This window comes from Schistocerca cancellata, chromosome 10 (assembly GCF_023864275.1).
Source record: "Schistocerca cancellata isolate TAMUIC-IGC-003103 chromosome 10, iqSchCanc2.1, whole genome shotgun sequence".
NCBI lineage: Eukaryota > Metazoa > Arthropoda > Insecta > Orthoptera > Acrididae > Schistocerca > Schistocerca cancellata.
In genome coordinates, this window is record NC_064635.1 from 131014344 (window position 1) to 131033247 (window position 18904).

The 18904-nt window shown below is 41.2% G+C and overlaps 2 protein-coding genes across 2 annotated transcripts in view; both read right to left on the minus strand.

Moving 5' to 3' along the window:
* The window catches only part of LOC126106356 (speckle-type POZ protein-like), a 497553-nt gene that overhangs the window by 173449 nt on the left and 305200 nt on the right, over nt 1–18904 (minus strand). The window lies entirely within an intron of this gene.
* LOC126106190 (speckle-type POZ protein-like) overlaps nt 10728–18904 on the minus strand; it is a 67910-nt gene continuing 59733 nt past the window's right edge. Inside the window, exon 2 of the mRNA XM_049912426.1 lies at nt 10728–11743. Within this exon, the coding sequence (XP_049768383.1) occupies nt 10728–11741 (1014 nt within the window). The 5' untranslated portion in view covers nt 11742–11743. The remainder of the gene's footprint in view (nt 11744–18904) is intronic.

An 18904-nucleotide genomic window follows, 5' to 3' on the forward strand; every position in this document is an offset into this window, starting at 1 on the left:
CATGTCCGAACAACATTGCTTTGGTTCACCCCGTGACACCTGGACACTTCCCTTGTTGAGAGCACTTCCTCGCATGAAGTAATAATGCGAATGTGATTGAACTGCGGTACTGACCATCTAGGCATGGTTTAACTACAGATAACATGAGCCATGTACCTCCCTCCTGGTGGAATGACTGGAACTGCTCGGCTGTCGGAGCCCTCTATTTAATAGGCGCTGCTCCTGCATGGTTGTTTACATCTTTGGGCAGGTTTAGTGACAGTCAAAGGGACTGTGTCTTTGATACAATATCCAGAATCATCATGGAAAATCATCTCGGTCCGCAGAATAGTTCTATGAAAGATTGCTTACAAAATACTAGTGAGAAAAGATCGAGACAATGAGCAGTATGGCACATTACCATCAGGGATTAAGCAGTTATGAAATAACTGACTTCGTAAGAATACAAGATGAAGATGTTATGGTACGTTTTAAAATAAGGATTAACTCTAAGAAAACATTGTACAAGACGAGAACCCCATTTCTGTAATTGTAATGAAAAGAAAATGCAGAAACGATGGTGTGAAAGTAATATGGTCAATTTAAAAAATAAAAACAAATTTTATCTCAACTATTCATTACTTTCCAAGGGATATCAGACCACCCCCCCCCCCCCCGCCCCCCCCCCCTCCTCTCCAATTCCACCAGTGTGTGGCAGAAATCTTTAGAATCTATATGATCTCGAGAGGAAGTCAAAATGTCTTATCTTCAGGAGTTCTGGGAACAGGGATGATGCACAACTTTTTTTGATGTGTGTTTTTTATACTAAGAACACAAGGAAAAATTTTAACAAAATGTTGTTTCAATCATCAGAAAAATAATTCACACCTTCATTCATTTTCAAGATGAGGTTTATCATGTTTCAAGTTGTAAAAGTTGTGGTAAACAGTTGGTATATCATCCCACATAGTAGTAATAAATCTGAATTTTTTTCCCCCTCTGTAACTGGTAGTGGCAATGATTATGCTAATAACAATGTATCTGGATGTTCCATATGTGACCTGCAACCATGAAAGTTATGCATTAAATGGACTGCCTTGTACTGTGTAACATATTCATATTTGGAAAATGACCCACGGTTTCATCTTTCTTCACCATCAAAACATACCATCTCATTCTTTCTCAGTTTTGTGTTGCCCGGTTTGTGACCTTAGATGATGCCTCTTTGAGGAAGGTAACTGAATAAGTTTATAGATTAGCCACACTGAAGAGATACATGAAAAAATGGTTTAGATTGTGGCCAGCACAACTATTAGAAGAGAGAGAAAATGTCTGACAGCCATTCAAATATGCAGCATCGAGAAGTATATAAATACACCTAGCTATTCCTCTATGTACATACCCACATTCCACGTGAAACATTCTCCTTTGAAGTTCCCTGTGTTATGGTAGTAAAATTTTAAGTGCTGTGTTTTCATTTGTAGTAAGGAGAAGTTATGTCAAAGTATGGCATGTTACATACCTGTTGGAGATCAAAGTAAGCAAACAGGAATGTATGGTCATTGTAAGCCTTTACCTTGTGAGCACCTTTCTCTGCACAGGCTATATCTTCATTTGATAAATATTTATATCTCAAACAATGGCAACTACAGGTAGGAATATCAACAATTTTATGAAAATAATAGATTTCTACATACTGTAAAGGTGACAAATTGATTTGCAGGCAGACACAGTGAAAAGACCATTACACAATGAACTTTCGACCAAAGCATTTTTCAGGAAGGAAAACCACACACACACGAAAACAAGCACATCTCACATGTACATGACTGATATCATCTGCCAGAATGTAACTGCATCAAATGAAAACAGCAATCTGGAGTGGGGTGGGAAAGGGGGAGGGATAGCACAGTACAGCTTTCGTTGCACAGGCTATATCTTCATTTGATAAATGTTTACGTATAAAACAATGGGAAGTGCAGGTTGGAATATCAATAATTTTATGAAAATAATAGATTTCTACTTACTGTAAAGATGACAGATTGATTTGCAGGTAGACACAGTGAAAAGACCATTACACAATGAACTTTCGACCAAAGTGTTTTTCAGGAAGGAAAACTACACACACGCACACAATAACAAGCGCATCTCACACATACATGACTAATATCATCAGCCAGAATGTAACTGCATCGAATGAAAACAGCAATCTGGAATGGGGCGGGAAAGGGGGAGCAATAGCACAGTACACGTGGATGGCAGGGGTGGGGGGGGGGGGGGGTGGGGGGGGGAGAAGTGAGTGCTGCTGGTGAATCATGCATGGATTAGATGGGGGCAAGACAAGGCTGCAAGTGTAGCATTGGGAGGCTGTGGGGGAAGAGGAATGTTAAAGATGAGGAACAGAGAAGAAGACACTGGGTGCATTGGTCCAGAGCAGTATGTAATAACAATGAGGGTACGGAGGGGGTGGAAATTATCAAGTGGAGAGTATGGGGACGGTTGGTTGACCCGGAATAATTTTGGGAGCGTAGAATGTGTTGTAATGGTAACTCCCATCTATGCAGATCAGAAAAGCTGATGTTGTATGGGAGGATCCAAACAGCTCGCATTGTGAAGCAGCCATTTAAATCGAGCATGTTATATTCAGCTGCATTTTGAGCAACAGGGTGGGTTAACTCTATCTTGACCATAGTTTGACAGTGGCCATTCGTCCTGGTGAACAGCTGGTTGGCAATCATACCAGAATGAAAAGCTGTGCAGTGATTGTAACAGAGCTGATACATGACATGGTTGCTTCCATCGGTGGCCTGGCCTTTGAATGGGTAGGATAAGCCAGTAACATGACTGAAAAGGAAGGCTGTGTGGGTGTGCTGGGGCAGGTCTGGGGGTAGTGCCTGTCTGTGAAGGTCTTGGTGGGACCTACAACATACTGGGCAATGGAGTTCTTGTCACTTCAGATAAGCCATCCTCGAGTAACCAGGCTGTATGGGAGCGATTTTTTGTTGTGGAAGGGATAACTACTGTCAAAATGAAGGTATTGTTGGTGGTTGATGGGTTTAATGTGGACAAAGGTGTGGATGGAGCCATCAAGGAGGAGGAAGCCAACATCACGGAAGAAGGCATGCACTAATGAGGAGGACCACGTGAAGCAGATGGGAGAGAAGGTGTTGAGGTTGTGAAGGAATGAGGATAGGGTGTCTTGGCCCTGAGTCAAGGTCATGAAGATGATGTCAATGAACCTGACCTGACCACAAGTTTGGGGTTTTAGGAGGCTGGGAAGGTTTCCTAGCCCATAAACAGGTCAGCATAGGAGGCCCCCATGCAGGTGCCCATGACTGTGCTGCAGATTTGTTTGTATGCCTTCCTTTCAAATAAGAAGTAATTGTTTGTTGTATACAGTTAGAAAGATATATGAGAAATGGTGTAGTGGGTTTGGAGTCTGAAGAATGCTGGGAGAGGTAGTGTTGAATAGCAGTAAGACCACAGGCATGAGGGATGTTGGCATATAGGGAAGTGGTGTAAATAGTGATGAGTAGGGATTCAGGAGGTAAACGGGTGGGGATGGCAGAGAGTTGGTGAAGTAAGTAGTTGGTGTTTTTGACATGGGAGGCTAGATTTTAAGTAGCTGATTGGAGGTTTCAGTCAGTGAGTTACTGTGTGTTGCACACAATACATGTTCCACAATCCTACTGCAAACTGACATTAGTGATGTTTGTCTGTAATTCAGTGGATTACTCCTATTTCCTTTCTTGAGTAGTGGCGCAACCTGTGCAACTTTCCATTCCTTTAGTACGGATCTTTCATTGAGTGAGTGGTTGTATATGATTGCTAAGTATGAGGCTATTGTATCAGCACATTCTGAAGGGAACCTAATTGGCATACCATCTGTACTAGAAGACTTGCCTTTATTAAGTGCTTTAAGCTGCTTTGCTACACTGAGAATATCTACTTTTTAGTTACTCATGTTGGCAGTTGATCGCAACTTGAATTCTGGAATATTTACTTTTTATTCTTTGGTAAAGGAATTTCAGAAAACTGTGCTTAATATCTCCACTTTAGTGATGCTGTCATCATTAGTGAATCATAAGTGAAGTTATTAATTTGTCTTGTTGCTGGTGTACTTTACATGTGACCAGAATCTCTCCAGATTTTCTTTCAAATTAGGCATGCTTTTTTTGTTGTGTCTATAACATTATTCTGACTGGTTTTGTGTACCATGGAGGATCAGTACCATATTTTATTAATTTATTCAGTAAAAATCCTCAACTGCCTCAGATTCTATTTCTTCAATTTAAGCCACATCTGGACTACACTTACATAGTTAGTTGGGAAAGAGAAGAGACTGCATCTTAGGTAGGTGTTGATCAAATTTTTATTTGTTTTTTTAAATAAGTGTATCATGAGTTTACTTTGGTGGATTCGGATGTTGTGGTTGTCAATCTCACTAGAATGACCTTGTAGTCACCAATCCCTGCATGCATCATGGCATTCGCTATTTGCTCAGGATTATTTGTTGCTATTGGTTAAGTATTTTTTCACAAACATTTACACTCTTGAGTGGTTTCCTGAGGTAATTGCTCAAAATAATTTTCACAGAAAGCATTTAGTACAATTTCTGACAATGTTTTACACCTACCAGTGGCTTTTAAAATATATTTTCGCCAACATTTTGAAGGTAGACTGAAGTCACCAACAGCTACTGTTATATGAGTGGGTACCTATTTGTGACAATACTCATGTTTTCTTTGAACTGTTCAGCAACTGAATTATCCAAGTTCGGGGTTCAGTAAAAGGAATGAATTATTAAATTATTCCAGGTGTCATGTATAACCTCTACCCGTACTAACTCACAGGAACTAATCTACTTCAATGTCACTGCAACATAAACTACTTCTAACAGCAACAAAGACGCCACCACCAACTATACAGAGGGGTCCAAAAAATGTATCCACTGTTTAAAAGTTCATAACTTGCAAACTCATTTTTGGTGAAAGTGTAGCTTAACGTCCAACTTAAAGATATCACTGTAGGTGTCCGAAATGGTCGCCATTAACATCCACGCACAGACGATGCCGCCAAACTGCAGCACGAACTACTGACTGCAACATGTTCATTTGGATATTTGCACATGAGTGTATGATGGATTCTCAAAGTTCATCCAATGTGCATGACTATTTCGATAAATGACGTCCTTCAGTGTTCCCCACAGGTAAAAGTCCAGACGAGTTAGGTCTGGGGAACATGGTGGATACTCCACAGCACCTCTATGGCCTATCCATCTTCCTGATAAATTTTCATTGAGATACGCCTTAACACGATTTTGGTAGTGTTCTGGGGCACCATCTCGTTGAAGGCAAACTCTTCCATCTCCATATAAGTCTCAGATGGCAGGTAAAATGGATGTCTGAAGCTCATCGAATGTAAGCCTTGCACCAGCCATGTTTACTCGAGTAACTAGGTGCAACTAAGAACAAAACACTATCTGACTATTACACTACCAAAGATGAGACAATTAGTTTGCCAGTTATGGACTTTTAAACAGTGGATACATTTTTTTGGACCTCTCTGTATTTAAGCTATCCTTTCTAAACACTGTTAGATCCTTTATAAAGGTTCCATCTGAACTTGTCTCCAAATTCAGCCAACTTTCGGTAGCTGTAATGATTTGAGCTTCAATGCTTTCTATTAGTGCTTGAAGCTTGGGTTTTTCCTCAGTGCTTTCTATTAATGCTTGAAGCTCTGGTTCCTCCCCAACACAGCTACCATAAAAAAATTTGCAACTACAGTATTGATTGTTGCCACGTCTATGCTCTTCTCGTATTCACCCTGCACTCTTTGAAACTGAAGCATTTTCTACACTTTTGCAAGACTCACTAACCTTAAATGTACCCAGTCCATTCCACACAGCCACTACCACTGACATAGTTGCCTCCCGCATGTCGTGAACACCTGCTCTATTAAGAGAAACCGAAGCCCCACTACCCCGAGGTGCAAGTCAAGAACCTATATAGTCGCTTCTGATTCAGACCCTTCATTTAGCTCTGTAACAAAGGTCTGCAATTGGCCCTGTTAATGATGCTACAGATTGTGAGCTCTGAATTCATCTCTCAAGCAATACTGGCAGTCTGTACCAATTGAGTTTCCATCCAAAACTGGAGAGAATCTCTCCTGGTCTGAAGTGACACATATTGTTAGTACGAACACGAGCCACCACCTGCTAGTGGCTGCACAGCTCTTCGTGGCATCCAGAAGCACTCGTTCAACATCTGGAGTGACCCTTTTCAGTGTGCACACAAAGTGCACAATGGATTTTCCCCCTTCTTGGCAGCTATAGCCCTAAGGGATCCCATTATACACCTGACATTGAGTTCCCAGCTACTAGTAAACCCACCCTCTATTAATGCCTACACGTTGCAGGCCTAGGAGCTTCCTCTGGAACAGGGTGAGTGGTTGCATCTGGTTCAGCATATCTGTCAGCTCAAAACTGCACCTGAAACCCATTCGTCAGATAAACCGGGGTGGCCCCTCAATCGACCCCCCAGAAAGTCTTCTGCTACCTGCCACACCTCGAAATGACCTTCCAATTGACTGCGAGTGAGGGATCATCCTCAATGCAGGCAGTACCCGAGGTGGTCGCAGTAGTGGACCGATCGTGGGACACGAGGGATGTGCTGGACTTCCCTGCATCCCCACATCCGGCTACCCAGGCAACAGCGTCAAGTTACACGAGCGAAGCCAGCGCCAAGTAGAGTTGTGACTGGAGGGTCACCAACTCAGCTCCCATCTCAACACAGCAATCACAGTCCCTATCCACACTACAGACAGAGGAACTATAGAATAAACTCTAATTAAAGTGTGGATTTCATAAACGAAATGCCGTGCCGTGCTTTGAAGTGCAGCTGCCAGGATGGGAACTGCTGCCCAAATAATGAGTTCTACAGTTGTAATGACTGACACAAAGCAGACTGTGGGAATAGACACTACACAGCAATTAAAACATGAAACTGTGGCTACCAGAAACACAAATATGCAAGTAATTTTAGATTTTAGACTGAAATGCACACGGTAAATAAAACTGTAAGTCACTTCTTATTGTTTGGAGCTTGTGCTCTCAACTACAGCTGTCTGGACAGAAGCTGCTGCCCAACTAAGCTGTAACTGCTGTGCTGCATTATGGGTGGTCATGAAACTAACAAGCTGTGTGTCTGCAGGAAAGGTCACCAACAAATTGTGGCCAAGAGACAGCTGGACCACCCAGTTGCTGAACGTGCTGTCCAATGCGATGTGCTACGCTTCAATGACTCCTTCACAGCCTGCTAGCACCAGCTTTCTTGAATTTCTTAGTCTCCCTGCAATATATCTTACATTCCCTTAACCCCTCTGGCCTCAGCTTTCACTAGTCCTTGTCCTCCATCCACTTGTCTCCTTCCTCACTCCCACTCTATCTGTACACAACCTTCTATTCTATCAATGCAACTGCTAATATTTTTTACCCTTCTCTCGTTTCCCACTCCCCTTCCACCCCCCCCCCCCCCAATCCCCACCTCCACCCCACCCTATCCCCAAACAACCCAACTACATCTTACAGCTGTACCCTGTACCCACCACATCCCTGCATGCTCAAATAAGCAACACTACACCTTCCCTCACCCCTATCGTGCTGTATCTACTGCTCCCCACCCTGTGACTCCTCCTTAACCTCCTACCCCCACGCCATCCACCTTGTCAAGGGCAGTTGCAGTTGACTCTCCACTACAACAGCTGGAGGCTCAGAGAGAGAGAGAGAGAGAGAGAGAGAGAGAGAGAGTGAGTGTGTGTGTCTGTGGTGATGGTAGGGAGGGGGGGGGGGTTACACACTCACTCTCTCCCTCTCTCTCTCTCTCTCTCTCTCTCTCTCTCTCATTTTGGGAACAAGGTCTTTCGGCCAAAGGCTTAAATATATAGCTGTTTTCATTGTGCCCGTCTATGACTCAGGGTCTCTTTTGTATAGTGAGCAGCAATGTATTCTTTTAACAATTTATAGTGTAAGTCTTGTTCTACAAGTATTCAGCAAGTACCTAGCTGAATTCATTTCAGCTGTAGAGGGCAAGAAAAATATATTATATTGTCAGTCAGCAGCAGAATTTATTAAAATTATACTGAGATTCTGGAAGATATTAAATGTCAAACTGGTTCATAGAGGCTTTTGATGGAATGCTCTTTTCCTGGGAACAATCCCAAGTCTATATGGAGGAAAAGGGGTTTTATACAGAAACATTTCATACATGACTTGACATCTGGAAGCACAGGTCCTTTCATATGATACCAACATATCTCTGATACACTATGTGATCAAAAGTAACTGGACATCTGGCTGAAAATGACTTACAAGTTTGTGGCGTCCTTCATCTGTAGTGCTGGAATTCAATATGGTGTTGGCCCACTCTTAGCCTTGATGACAGCTTCCACACTTGCAGGCATATGCTCAGTCAGGTGTTGGAAGGCTTCTTGGGGAATGGCAGCCCATTCTTCATGGAGTGCTGCACTGAGGATAGGTATTGACATCGGTCGGTGAGGCCTGGCGCGAAGTCAGCATTCCAAAACATCCCAAAAGTGTTCTATAGGATTCAGGCCAGGACTCTGTGCAGGTCAGCCCATTACAGGGATGTTATTGTCATGTAACAACTCTGCCATGGGCCGTGCATTATGAACAGGTGCTCGATCATGCTGAAAGATGCAGTCGCCATCCCTGAATTGTTCTTCAACAGTGGGAAGCAAGAAGGTGCTTAAAACATCAGTGTAGGCCTGTGTTGTGATAGTGCCTTCCAAAACAATGAGGGTTGCAAGCCCCCTCCATAAAAAACTCGACCACACCATAACACCACTACCTCCGAATTTTGCTGTTGGCACTACACACGCTGGCAGATGACGTTCACTGGGCATTCGCCATACCCACACCCTGCCATCGGATCACCACATTGTGTACTGTGATTCGTCACTCCACACATTTTTCCACTGTTCTGTCATCCAATATTTACACTCCTTACACCAAGCAAGGCATTGTGTGGCATTTACTGGTGTAAGGTGTGGCTTATGAGCAGCTCGTTGACCATGGAATCCCAGTTTTCTCACCTCCTGCGTAACTGTCATAGTACTTGCAGTGGATCCTGATGCAGTTTGAAATTCCTGTGTGACAATCTGGATAGATATCTGCTTATTACACATTATGACCATCTTCAACTGTCAGTGATCTGTGTCAGTCAACAGACAAGGACAGCGTGTACACCTTTTTGCTGTACATGTCCCTTCACGTTTCTACTTCATTATCACATTGGAAACAGTGGACCTAGGGATGTTTAGGAGTGTGGAAATCTCATGTATAGATGTGTGACACAAGTGACGCCCAATCACCTGGCCACATTCAAAGTCTGTGAGTTCTGCAGAATGCCCCATTCTGCTCTCTCACGATGTCTAATGACTACTGAGGTTGCTGCTATAGAGTACCCGACAAAAGGTGACAGCACAATGCAGTTAATATGAAAAACATGTGTCTTTGGGGGTGTCCAGATACTTTTGATCACATAGTGTATTCAAGCTTTATGGCTTGATTGAGATGACCAAGTACTGACTAATGAGCTCGATTTCACATACATTTTACTCAAAGTTCACATTTATACTCTGGAAACAGGATCTGTATTTATTGATCAATTTCAGGTCCTCATATCTATGAGACATATGTTTAAGGTGGAAGCCAAGAAGAGAAGGCAAAAGTTGTAACCATTCCTGATGAGTTTTGCATAAACCTGCCTGTTGCTGCCCTCGCAAGTGACTCAGTGACTCACCTTGAGAATGGCTGAAAGTTATCAGCCAGATTATTGATACAAGAATTAATAATATCCCAGATACACTCCCAAAAATGTTGGCACATTCAATCTGAGAGGAAAACTTCAAGAAACACAAGAGGTAGTAATGTTTCTCTGAGGTATAGGATTTTATCAGTCTTTTGTTTCATACTGCAAGGCTGTATAAATCAATTAAGCCTATCATTTTCATGACAATGGGTTCAGTTAAATCGTTACAGCTTCCTTTTGATGTAAAGTTTGTAGAAATAATGCTTGCATGAGGGTCACATCCAAACAGCTATTAATTTTTTTCAGTGTTTCTAACAATATAAAATTAAAATATTTCAAATAAGTATTTCATGTTTATTTTAATACATTTGAACACACATTAAAAGGACACAAAATGTTAAATTGTAAACACGTTATTTAAAGATCACCACCAGCATTCATAACAGTGGAAGGCTAATTTTTATAATGTATCTTTGAATATATCAGACAAAATTTTTGTGTAGCACATAGCATGGAACTGTTTTGAGTGTAGGTGTAAAGTTCAGCTATGTGCTCAGAAGTAATATTTTATAGCTCAAATTAAATAAACTAATGTCAATACCAAAAATTCTGGAGAAATCAATTTTTAAGAAAACCAGAAATCACTTATTGCACTTGCACCATAAAAAAATGAAGAAGAATATAGGACAAAATTGGTATCTTTACATCATCAGCCTGCAATGTACTTTCAAGAAAACCAATAATATGAATGACAAGCAAAATAATAAACTGTGCGTCATGTTCTCAAACCACTTTTAAAACATTGCAATGTACCCATTATTTTGACATAATGTGCAGTTACAAATCCTAAATATATTTAGTACTCAAGAACTCAACAGTGGGAGTGTTTCAGTGTACAGTTAGTTATCTGTTACTGACTCATCCCATCAGCTCACTTATACGTTGTATGGCTTCAGGATGTACGGCTACAGTCTCAGCCCATCCTCTTGTGCGCATCACCTCGCACAGATTGTGTCTGATGAAAACGATAGCACGATCCCATAGCAGGTCGCAGGAGAAAACAGATGCAGTGGCTGCAGTTGCTGCGGCATTGTCCACATTCAGACAGCTGGCGATGTGGGTCTCACACTGACGCTTTAGCTGGTGCAGCTGGTACTTCTCAGCAGCCATCAACAGCTCCAACGGCATGTCCTTGAGAGCTGGAGCTACTCCTGTGTACATGTACAGCAGAACCTGCTTTAGTACTTCTGGCGCTACATCTGTGACCTCCGTGCTGCCTTCCTTTGCTTCCTTTGTGTGTGGCTGGAGCATGGCAGCAAAGCAAGGGCTCCGCACAGACAGTAGTGCCCTGTGTGCCTTTAGAACTGTGTCTCCTGTGTGTAGCTCAAAGTCCGCAAGAACTTCTTTGTGAAACATCTCATCCATGGCCTTCACTATACCATCTTGTGGTTCCGATGTGCATGGCACAGGCAGCTCATCCTGAATAATGCACTGCATGCAGATTTCGCACCGGAGTACTATCTCATTTTCACTGTAGTCATGTCCAACAGCATCCACCTTCTTAATGAAGTGCGTTTCTGATTTTTCTCCCTCCTCCAGATGATACCATTTGCATGGAAATACTTCACGTATTGCACCAGTGGGAAGAATCTCGTCAGCTTTCAGCTTTGCTCTCAGTATCTTATTGTCTTCACTCTTTTTTAACAAAAAACACAAATGAAGTTCGTTGGCTTTCTTTGTAAGGACTATGCACCATTTACTGGAATTCTGATGGGTTAAAGGAGCAGACTCAATACTTGCTGTTCCTTCAAATAGTGTCTTCAAACCCATCACAGTCCAAGTGTGGACAGATGAAAAGTCCTCAAATCTTGTAACACTTGAGTACTTGAGAACAGTTGGCATATGTGCTGCTACTCTGGCCATATCACTCATTTCTGCAACAAACAAATATCATCAAACTGTGTTGGACAAGGTAACATGGCCACCGTCACACAAGCAATATAGCAAAGATGAAGGTAAGTATTAGGTTGGTGCGTAAGATCACAGAATTTTTCCATAAGTTTAATAAACACAACAAATACACAAAACAGATTTTGGTCATCAATAATATATTCTCCTTCACTATTTATAACAGTCTGCCAATGCTGGGGTAACTTTTCTATTGTGCAACTGCAGAAATCGTGTAGTTTTGAGGTGAATAACTCATTGAGCCATGTTTGGAATGCATTTTCACCTGGAAAAAGCTCCTTAAATGTTGTTCAATAGAGAGCAGAAAAGGTGAAAATCTGAGGGTGCAAGATTAGGTGAATGTGTTGGGTGCAGAATGAATTCCCAGCCCATCTCCTGTACAGTGTTCTTTGACAGTGTAACAGAATGTGGGCAGGTGTTATAATGGAGTAGTATCACTGCACACAGTCTTCCTGGTTGTTGTTCTTGGACTGTGTCTGAAAGACACCTCAGTTGTTGACAATAAATGTCAGTGGTGATGGTTACACCTCAAGGAAGCAATTTTTAGTACACCACAATGTCACTGTTCCACCAGATGCGTAACAATACCTTTTCTTCATGCACACAGGTATTTGTACCGGGAGTTGCTGCTTTGTTTGGGCGCAACAATTCCTTTCTTTCCTTATGTTAGCATAAAGATTCCTCTCATCATCCCCAGCAATGATACAGGGTAGAAATGGTTGACATTGTACACAAGCTAATTGATAATGAGCAAGCAGAGATGCATGTATTGCTACCTGTTAACTTTTGCGATTTTGGCTTAGGGCATGCGGTACCCATACCCCCAATTTTTGAACCTTCCCCACTGCATACAAATGTCATATGATGGTGGGTTGATCATGGTTCACCATATCTGACACTTCTCTAGTACACTCATTTGGATCATTGTGGATTAATGTGTTTAAACAATCTTCATCCAACCCCTGAAGATATTCCTGAATGTGCAGCGTCACCAATGTCAAAACAATCCTCCTTAAAATGAGAAAACCATTTTTTTGCTGTGCTCTGTCCAATGACATTATCCCCACACACAGCGTCAATCTTTCTGTCTGCCTCCCCTGCTATCACCCCTGTACTCAACTCAAACAGAAGAATATGTCAGAAATGTTCCGTTTTTCCACTCAGCACTACATTTTCTAGCATCCACAGCTTCACTCATCATCTCCAAATGACAAAATGACAATATGTAAACTCATGTACTACAAATAAAAAGTGGCAATAAATAAAAAAAAACCATACCAACTGGAATACCAACAGGCAAAGCAAAAACTTAACGAGTTTGTGCACCAGTCTAATATTTTCCAATTAAGGCATTCATACTGGGTTATTCATCCAATGCTACTACAAATAAGTTTAATGGACAAAATATTAGTTGTCCACTTAAAAATGCACAATGGCAGCTTTTGAGCACCGAATGAGTGCGAGCGCCTGTGATCTAGGTGTAGCGTCTTCAATTACCAATCGAAACATCTTTGGACCTGGGTTTAAACTGCACCACTGCTTAAATTTTGAATAGAAATTGTCAGCAATGGCAGCTGAAGACTTCTGGCATAAGAAGTCATCCTCAAATGCGAAGGTTCAATCTAGATATAGTGGGCATCAGTGAAGTGAAATGGAAAGAAGACAAAGATTTCTGGTTGATTAGTATAGGGCAATATCAATGCAGCAGAAAATGATATAACAGGAGTAGGATTCATTACAAATAGGAAGGTGAGGCATAAAGTGAGTTACTGTGAACAGATCAGTGATAAGGTTGTTCTCATCAGAATCTACAACAAACCAACACAGACACTGATGATATTTCAGGTATATATGCCATGGGTAATTCAATACATAAAGGGAGACGAAAATCTAATAGTCTTGGGGGATTGGAAAGCGTTTGTAGGGGAAGGAGTAGAAGAAAGGATTACGGAAGAATATGGGCTTGATACTAGGGATCAGAGAGGAGAAAGGCTAATTGAATTCTGCCAATGAAGTTCAGCTAGTAATAGTGAATACTGTGTTCAAGAATCACAAGAGGGGGAGGTATATCTGTAAAAGACCAGGAGATACGGGAAGACTCCAGTTAGATTAAATCATGGTTAGTCAGAGATTCCATGATCATATACTGGATTGTAAGGCATACCCAGGAGCAGAAATAGACTCAGATTACAATTTGGTAGTGATGAAGAGTGGGATGAAGTTCAAGAGATTACTCAGGAAAAATCAATGCACAAAAAAGTGGGATATGGAAGTACAAAAAAGTGAAGATCTATGCTTGAAGATCTTTAAGGCTACACGTACAGCAATAAGGAATAGCTCAGTAGGCAGTACAGTTGAAGAGGAATGGACATCTCTAAAAAGGACCATCACAGAAGTTGGGAAGGAAAACATAGGTACAACAAAGGTAACAGGAAAGAAACTATGGATACTATGAGTAATAGAAGAAATACTTCAGTTGATCAATGAAAGAATGAAATTCAGAAATGTTCCAGGAAATTCAGGAATACAGAAATACAAGTTGCTTAGAAATGAAAAAGATAGGAAGTACGGGGACACTAAGGCGACACGGCTGCCCAAAAAATGTGATGAAATTGGAAAAGAAATGAACGACACAGCATATAGAAAAGTCAAAACAGCCTTTGGTGAAATTAAAAGCATGGATGGTAACCTTAAGAGTGCAATGGGAATTAAAGTCTTAAATGCAGAGAATAGAGCAGATATGTGGAAAGAGAACACTGAAGGCCTCTATGAGGGGGAAGACTTGTCTGATGTGAAAGAAAAAGAAACAAGAGTTGATGTAGAAGAAATAGGGGAATCCAATATTAGAATCAGGACTTAAAAGAGCTTTGGAAGACTTAAGATCAAATAAGGCAGAAGGGATAGATAACACTCCATCAGAATTCCTAAAATCATTGGGGAAGTGGCAAGAAAATGTCTATTCACACTTTTGCGCAGAATGTATGTGTCTGGCTATACAGGGTTGTTCATTGATAGTGACTGGGCCAAATATCTCACGAAATAAGCATCAAACAAAAAAACTACAAAGAACGAAACACGTATAGCTTGAAGGGGGAAACCAGATGGCGCTATGGTTGGCCCACTAGATGGCGCTGCCATAGGTCAAACGGACATCAACTGCGTTTTTTTTAGATAGGAACCCCCATTTTTTATTACATATTCATGTAGTACATAAAGAAATATGAATGTTTTAGTTGGACCCCTTTTTTCGCTTTGTGATAGATGGCGCTGTAATAGTCTCAAACGTATAAGTACGTGGTATCACATAACATTCCACCAGTGCAGATGGTATTTGCTTCGTGATACATTACCTGTGTTAAAATGGACTGTTTGCCAATTGCAGAAAAGGTCAATATCATGTTGATGTATGGCTATTGTGATCAAAGTGCCCAACAGGTGCGTGCTATGTATGCTGCTTGGTATCCTGGATGACATCATCCAAGTGTCCGAACCATTTGCCAGATAGTTACATTATTTAAGGAAACAGGAAGTGTTCAGCCACATGTGAAACATCAACCATGACCTGCAACAAATGATGACGCCCAAGTAGGTGTTTTAACTGCTGTCGCGGCTAATCCGCACATCAGTAGCAGACAAACTGTGCGAGAATCAGGAATCTCAAAAACGTCGGTGTTGAGAATGCTACTACATCAATATTGATTGCATCCGTACCATATTTCTATGCACCAGGAATTGCATGGCGACGACTTAGAACTTCAAGTACAGTTCTGCCACTGGGCACAGGAGAAATTACGGGATGATGACAGATTTTTTGCATGCGTTCTATTTAGCAACGAAGCTTCATTCACCAACAGTGCTAACATAAACCAGTATAATATGCACTATTGGGCAACGGAAAATCCACGATGGCTGCAACAAGTGGAACATCAGTGACCTTGATGGGTTAATGTATGGTGCGGCTTTATGGGAGGAAGGATAATTGGCCCCCATTTTATCTATGGCAATCTAAATGGTGCAATGTATGCTGATTCCCTACGTAATGTTCTATCGATGTTATTACAAGATCTTGCACTGCATGACAGAATGGCAATGTACTTCCAACATGATGGATGTCTGACACATAGCCCCCAGATTTCTTTCTGTGGGGAAAGTTGAAGGATATTTGCTATCATGATCCACCAACAACGCCTGACGACATGCATCAGCGTCAATGCATGTGCGAACGTTATGGAAGGTGAACTACTCACAGGTTGGTGGACATCATTTTGAGCATTTATTGCATTAATGTGGTATTTACAGGTAATCACACTGTAACAGCATGCATTCTCAGAAATGATAAGTTCACAAAGGTACATGCATCACATTGGAACAACCAAAATAATATGTTCAAACGTACCTATGTTCTGTATTTTAATTTAAAAAACCTACCTGTTAACAGCTGCACATCTGAAATTGTGAGCCATATATTTGTGACTATTATAGTGCCGTCTACCACAAAGCAAAAAAAAGTGGTCCAACTAAAACATTCATATTTCTTTACGTACTACACGAATATGTAATAAAAAATGGGGGTGCCTACTTTAAAAAATGCAGTTGATATCCGTTTGACCTATGGCAGCGCCATCTAGCGGGCCAACCGTAGTGCCATCTGGTATCCCCCTTCCAGCTAGACAAGTTTCGTTCTTTGTAGTTTTTTCGTTTGACGCTTATTTTGTGAGATATTTGGCCCGATCATGATCAATGGACCACCCTGTATATCATCTGACTTTCGGAAAAATATCATCCACACAATTCTGAAGACTGCAAAAGCTGACAAGTGTGAGAATTATTGCACAATCAGCTTAACAGTTCATGGATTCAAGTGGCTGACAAGAATGATATATGGAAGGATGGAAACAAAAATTGAGGACGTGTTAAATAATGATCAGTTTGGCTTTAGAAAAGAGAAAGGCAACAGAGAGGCAGTTTTCACATTGCAGTTGATAATGGAAGCAAAACTGAAGAAAAATCAAGATATGTTCATAGAATTTGTCAACCTGGAAAAAGTGTTTGATAATATCAAATGATGCAAGATGTTCAATATTCTGAGGAAAATAGGGGTAAGCTGTAGGGAGAGACAGGTAATATACAACATGTACAAGAACCAAAAGGGAACAATAAGACTGGGTGACCAAGAACGAAGTGTTCGGTTTTTAAGGGTGTAAGACAGATGTAGTCTTTTGCCCGTACTGTTCAATCTATACACTGAAGAAGCAATGACAGAAGGCAAACAAATGTTCTGGAGTGGGATTAAAATTAAAGGTAAAAGTATATCAATGATTAGATTTGCTGATGACATTGCTATCCTCAGTTGAAGAAGAGTTACAGGATCTGCTGAAAGGAATGAACAGTCTAATGAGTACAGAATATGGATTGACAGTAAATCAAAAAAGATGAAAGTAATAAGAAGTAACAGAAATGAGAAAATTGAGAAACTTAACACCAGGAAGTAGATGAAGTCATGGAATTCTACTACCTATGCAGCAAATTTATGCATGACAGATGGAGCAAGGAGGACATAAAAAGTAGACTAGTACTGGTAAAAAGAGAGTTTCTGCCAAAGAGAATTCTACTAGTATCAAACATAGGCCTTAATTTGAGAAAGAAATTTTTGAGAATGTATGTTGGGAGTATAGCTTTGTATGACAGTATAACATGGAATGTGGGAAAAGTGAAGAAGAAGAGGATTGAAGTATATGAGATGTGGTGCTACAGATGACTGCTGAAAATTAGGTGGACTGATAATGTAAGAAATGAGGAGGTTCTGCACAGAATTGGAGAGGAAAGGAATATATGGAAAACACTGAAAGAAAAAGTGACAGGATGATTGAACGTCTATTAAGACATCAGAGAATAATTTCTGTGGTACTAGAGGGAGCAGTAGAAGGTAAAAACTGTAGAGGTGGAGAGAGATTGAAATACATCCACCAAATAATTGAGAATGTATGTTGAAAGTGCTACAATGAGATGAATAGGTTGGCAGAGGAGAGGAATCTGTGGCGAGCTGCATCAAATCGATTACAAGAGTGATGGGAAAAAAAAGAAGAAGAAGAACTGGTCATGTGACTCTCCACAGCTGAGGTAAATCATAGTAGTGATGTGGTGTCTACTGTGAATGAAGTTACCCAATTTTTTGATGTATCAGTGTGGACTCTTCAATGTGTCTGCAAAGAATGGTGCGACACTTGTGGCCATGTAACACATTGTAAGGACAGTAGTCATGAAAAGATCACAAAGGACTGGTGCTGGGGACAAGTGTCACTCCTTGTAAATGGCAATGGATTACAAACTGATGGAAACTGCTGCTGTCGGTGAATGCAGGTCCATCTCAACCAGTTTCAGAGTGAATATTGCAGAGGGATTGCATGTAACGGATATTTTGAGTCTGGTATTACACACACACACGTAAAACTACACGTCTTCATTGGGCCAAGCACTCCAGTAACTGGACAGCAGCTGACAGAAAGCATTCAATACATTCCATTGAGCCATAATTTTCTCTTCAAACTACTTAAGGCTTAGAGTTGACCAACAGCCCAATGAGTCACTGAACCATCAGTCTTTGGGAAGTGTAATTTAGACCAAAGGAGGTTCTGTGATGTGTTGGGGAATTTTTCTTAAAGTGATTTGGCTCACTCATCCTAGTGCCAAACAGGAAACCAGTATGAAACTTCCTGGCAGATTAAAACTGTGTGCCGGACCGAGACTCGAACTCGGGACCTTTGCCTTTCACGGGCAAGTGCTATGAGGACGGGGCGTGAGCTGCATTTGGGTAGCTCAGTTGGTAGAGCACTTGCCCGCGAAAGGCAAAGGTCCCGAGTTCGAGCCTCGGTCCGGTACGCAGTTTTAATCTGCCAGGAAGTTTCATATCAGTGCACACTCCGCTGCAGAGTGAAAATCTCATTCAGGAAACCAGTATGTTTATTTCAAAAATCTCAGTGACCAAGTGTTGCCCTTCTTCTATATCTCCATGATGAGTATACTCTGGATACTCCTGTTTTCCGAGATAACACCAGCAATCATTTTCCCTGGATGATGGTTGAAAACTGAAACCATTCAGAATAAATATGTAAAATTCTATACAGCAA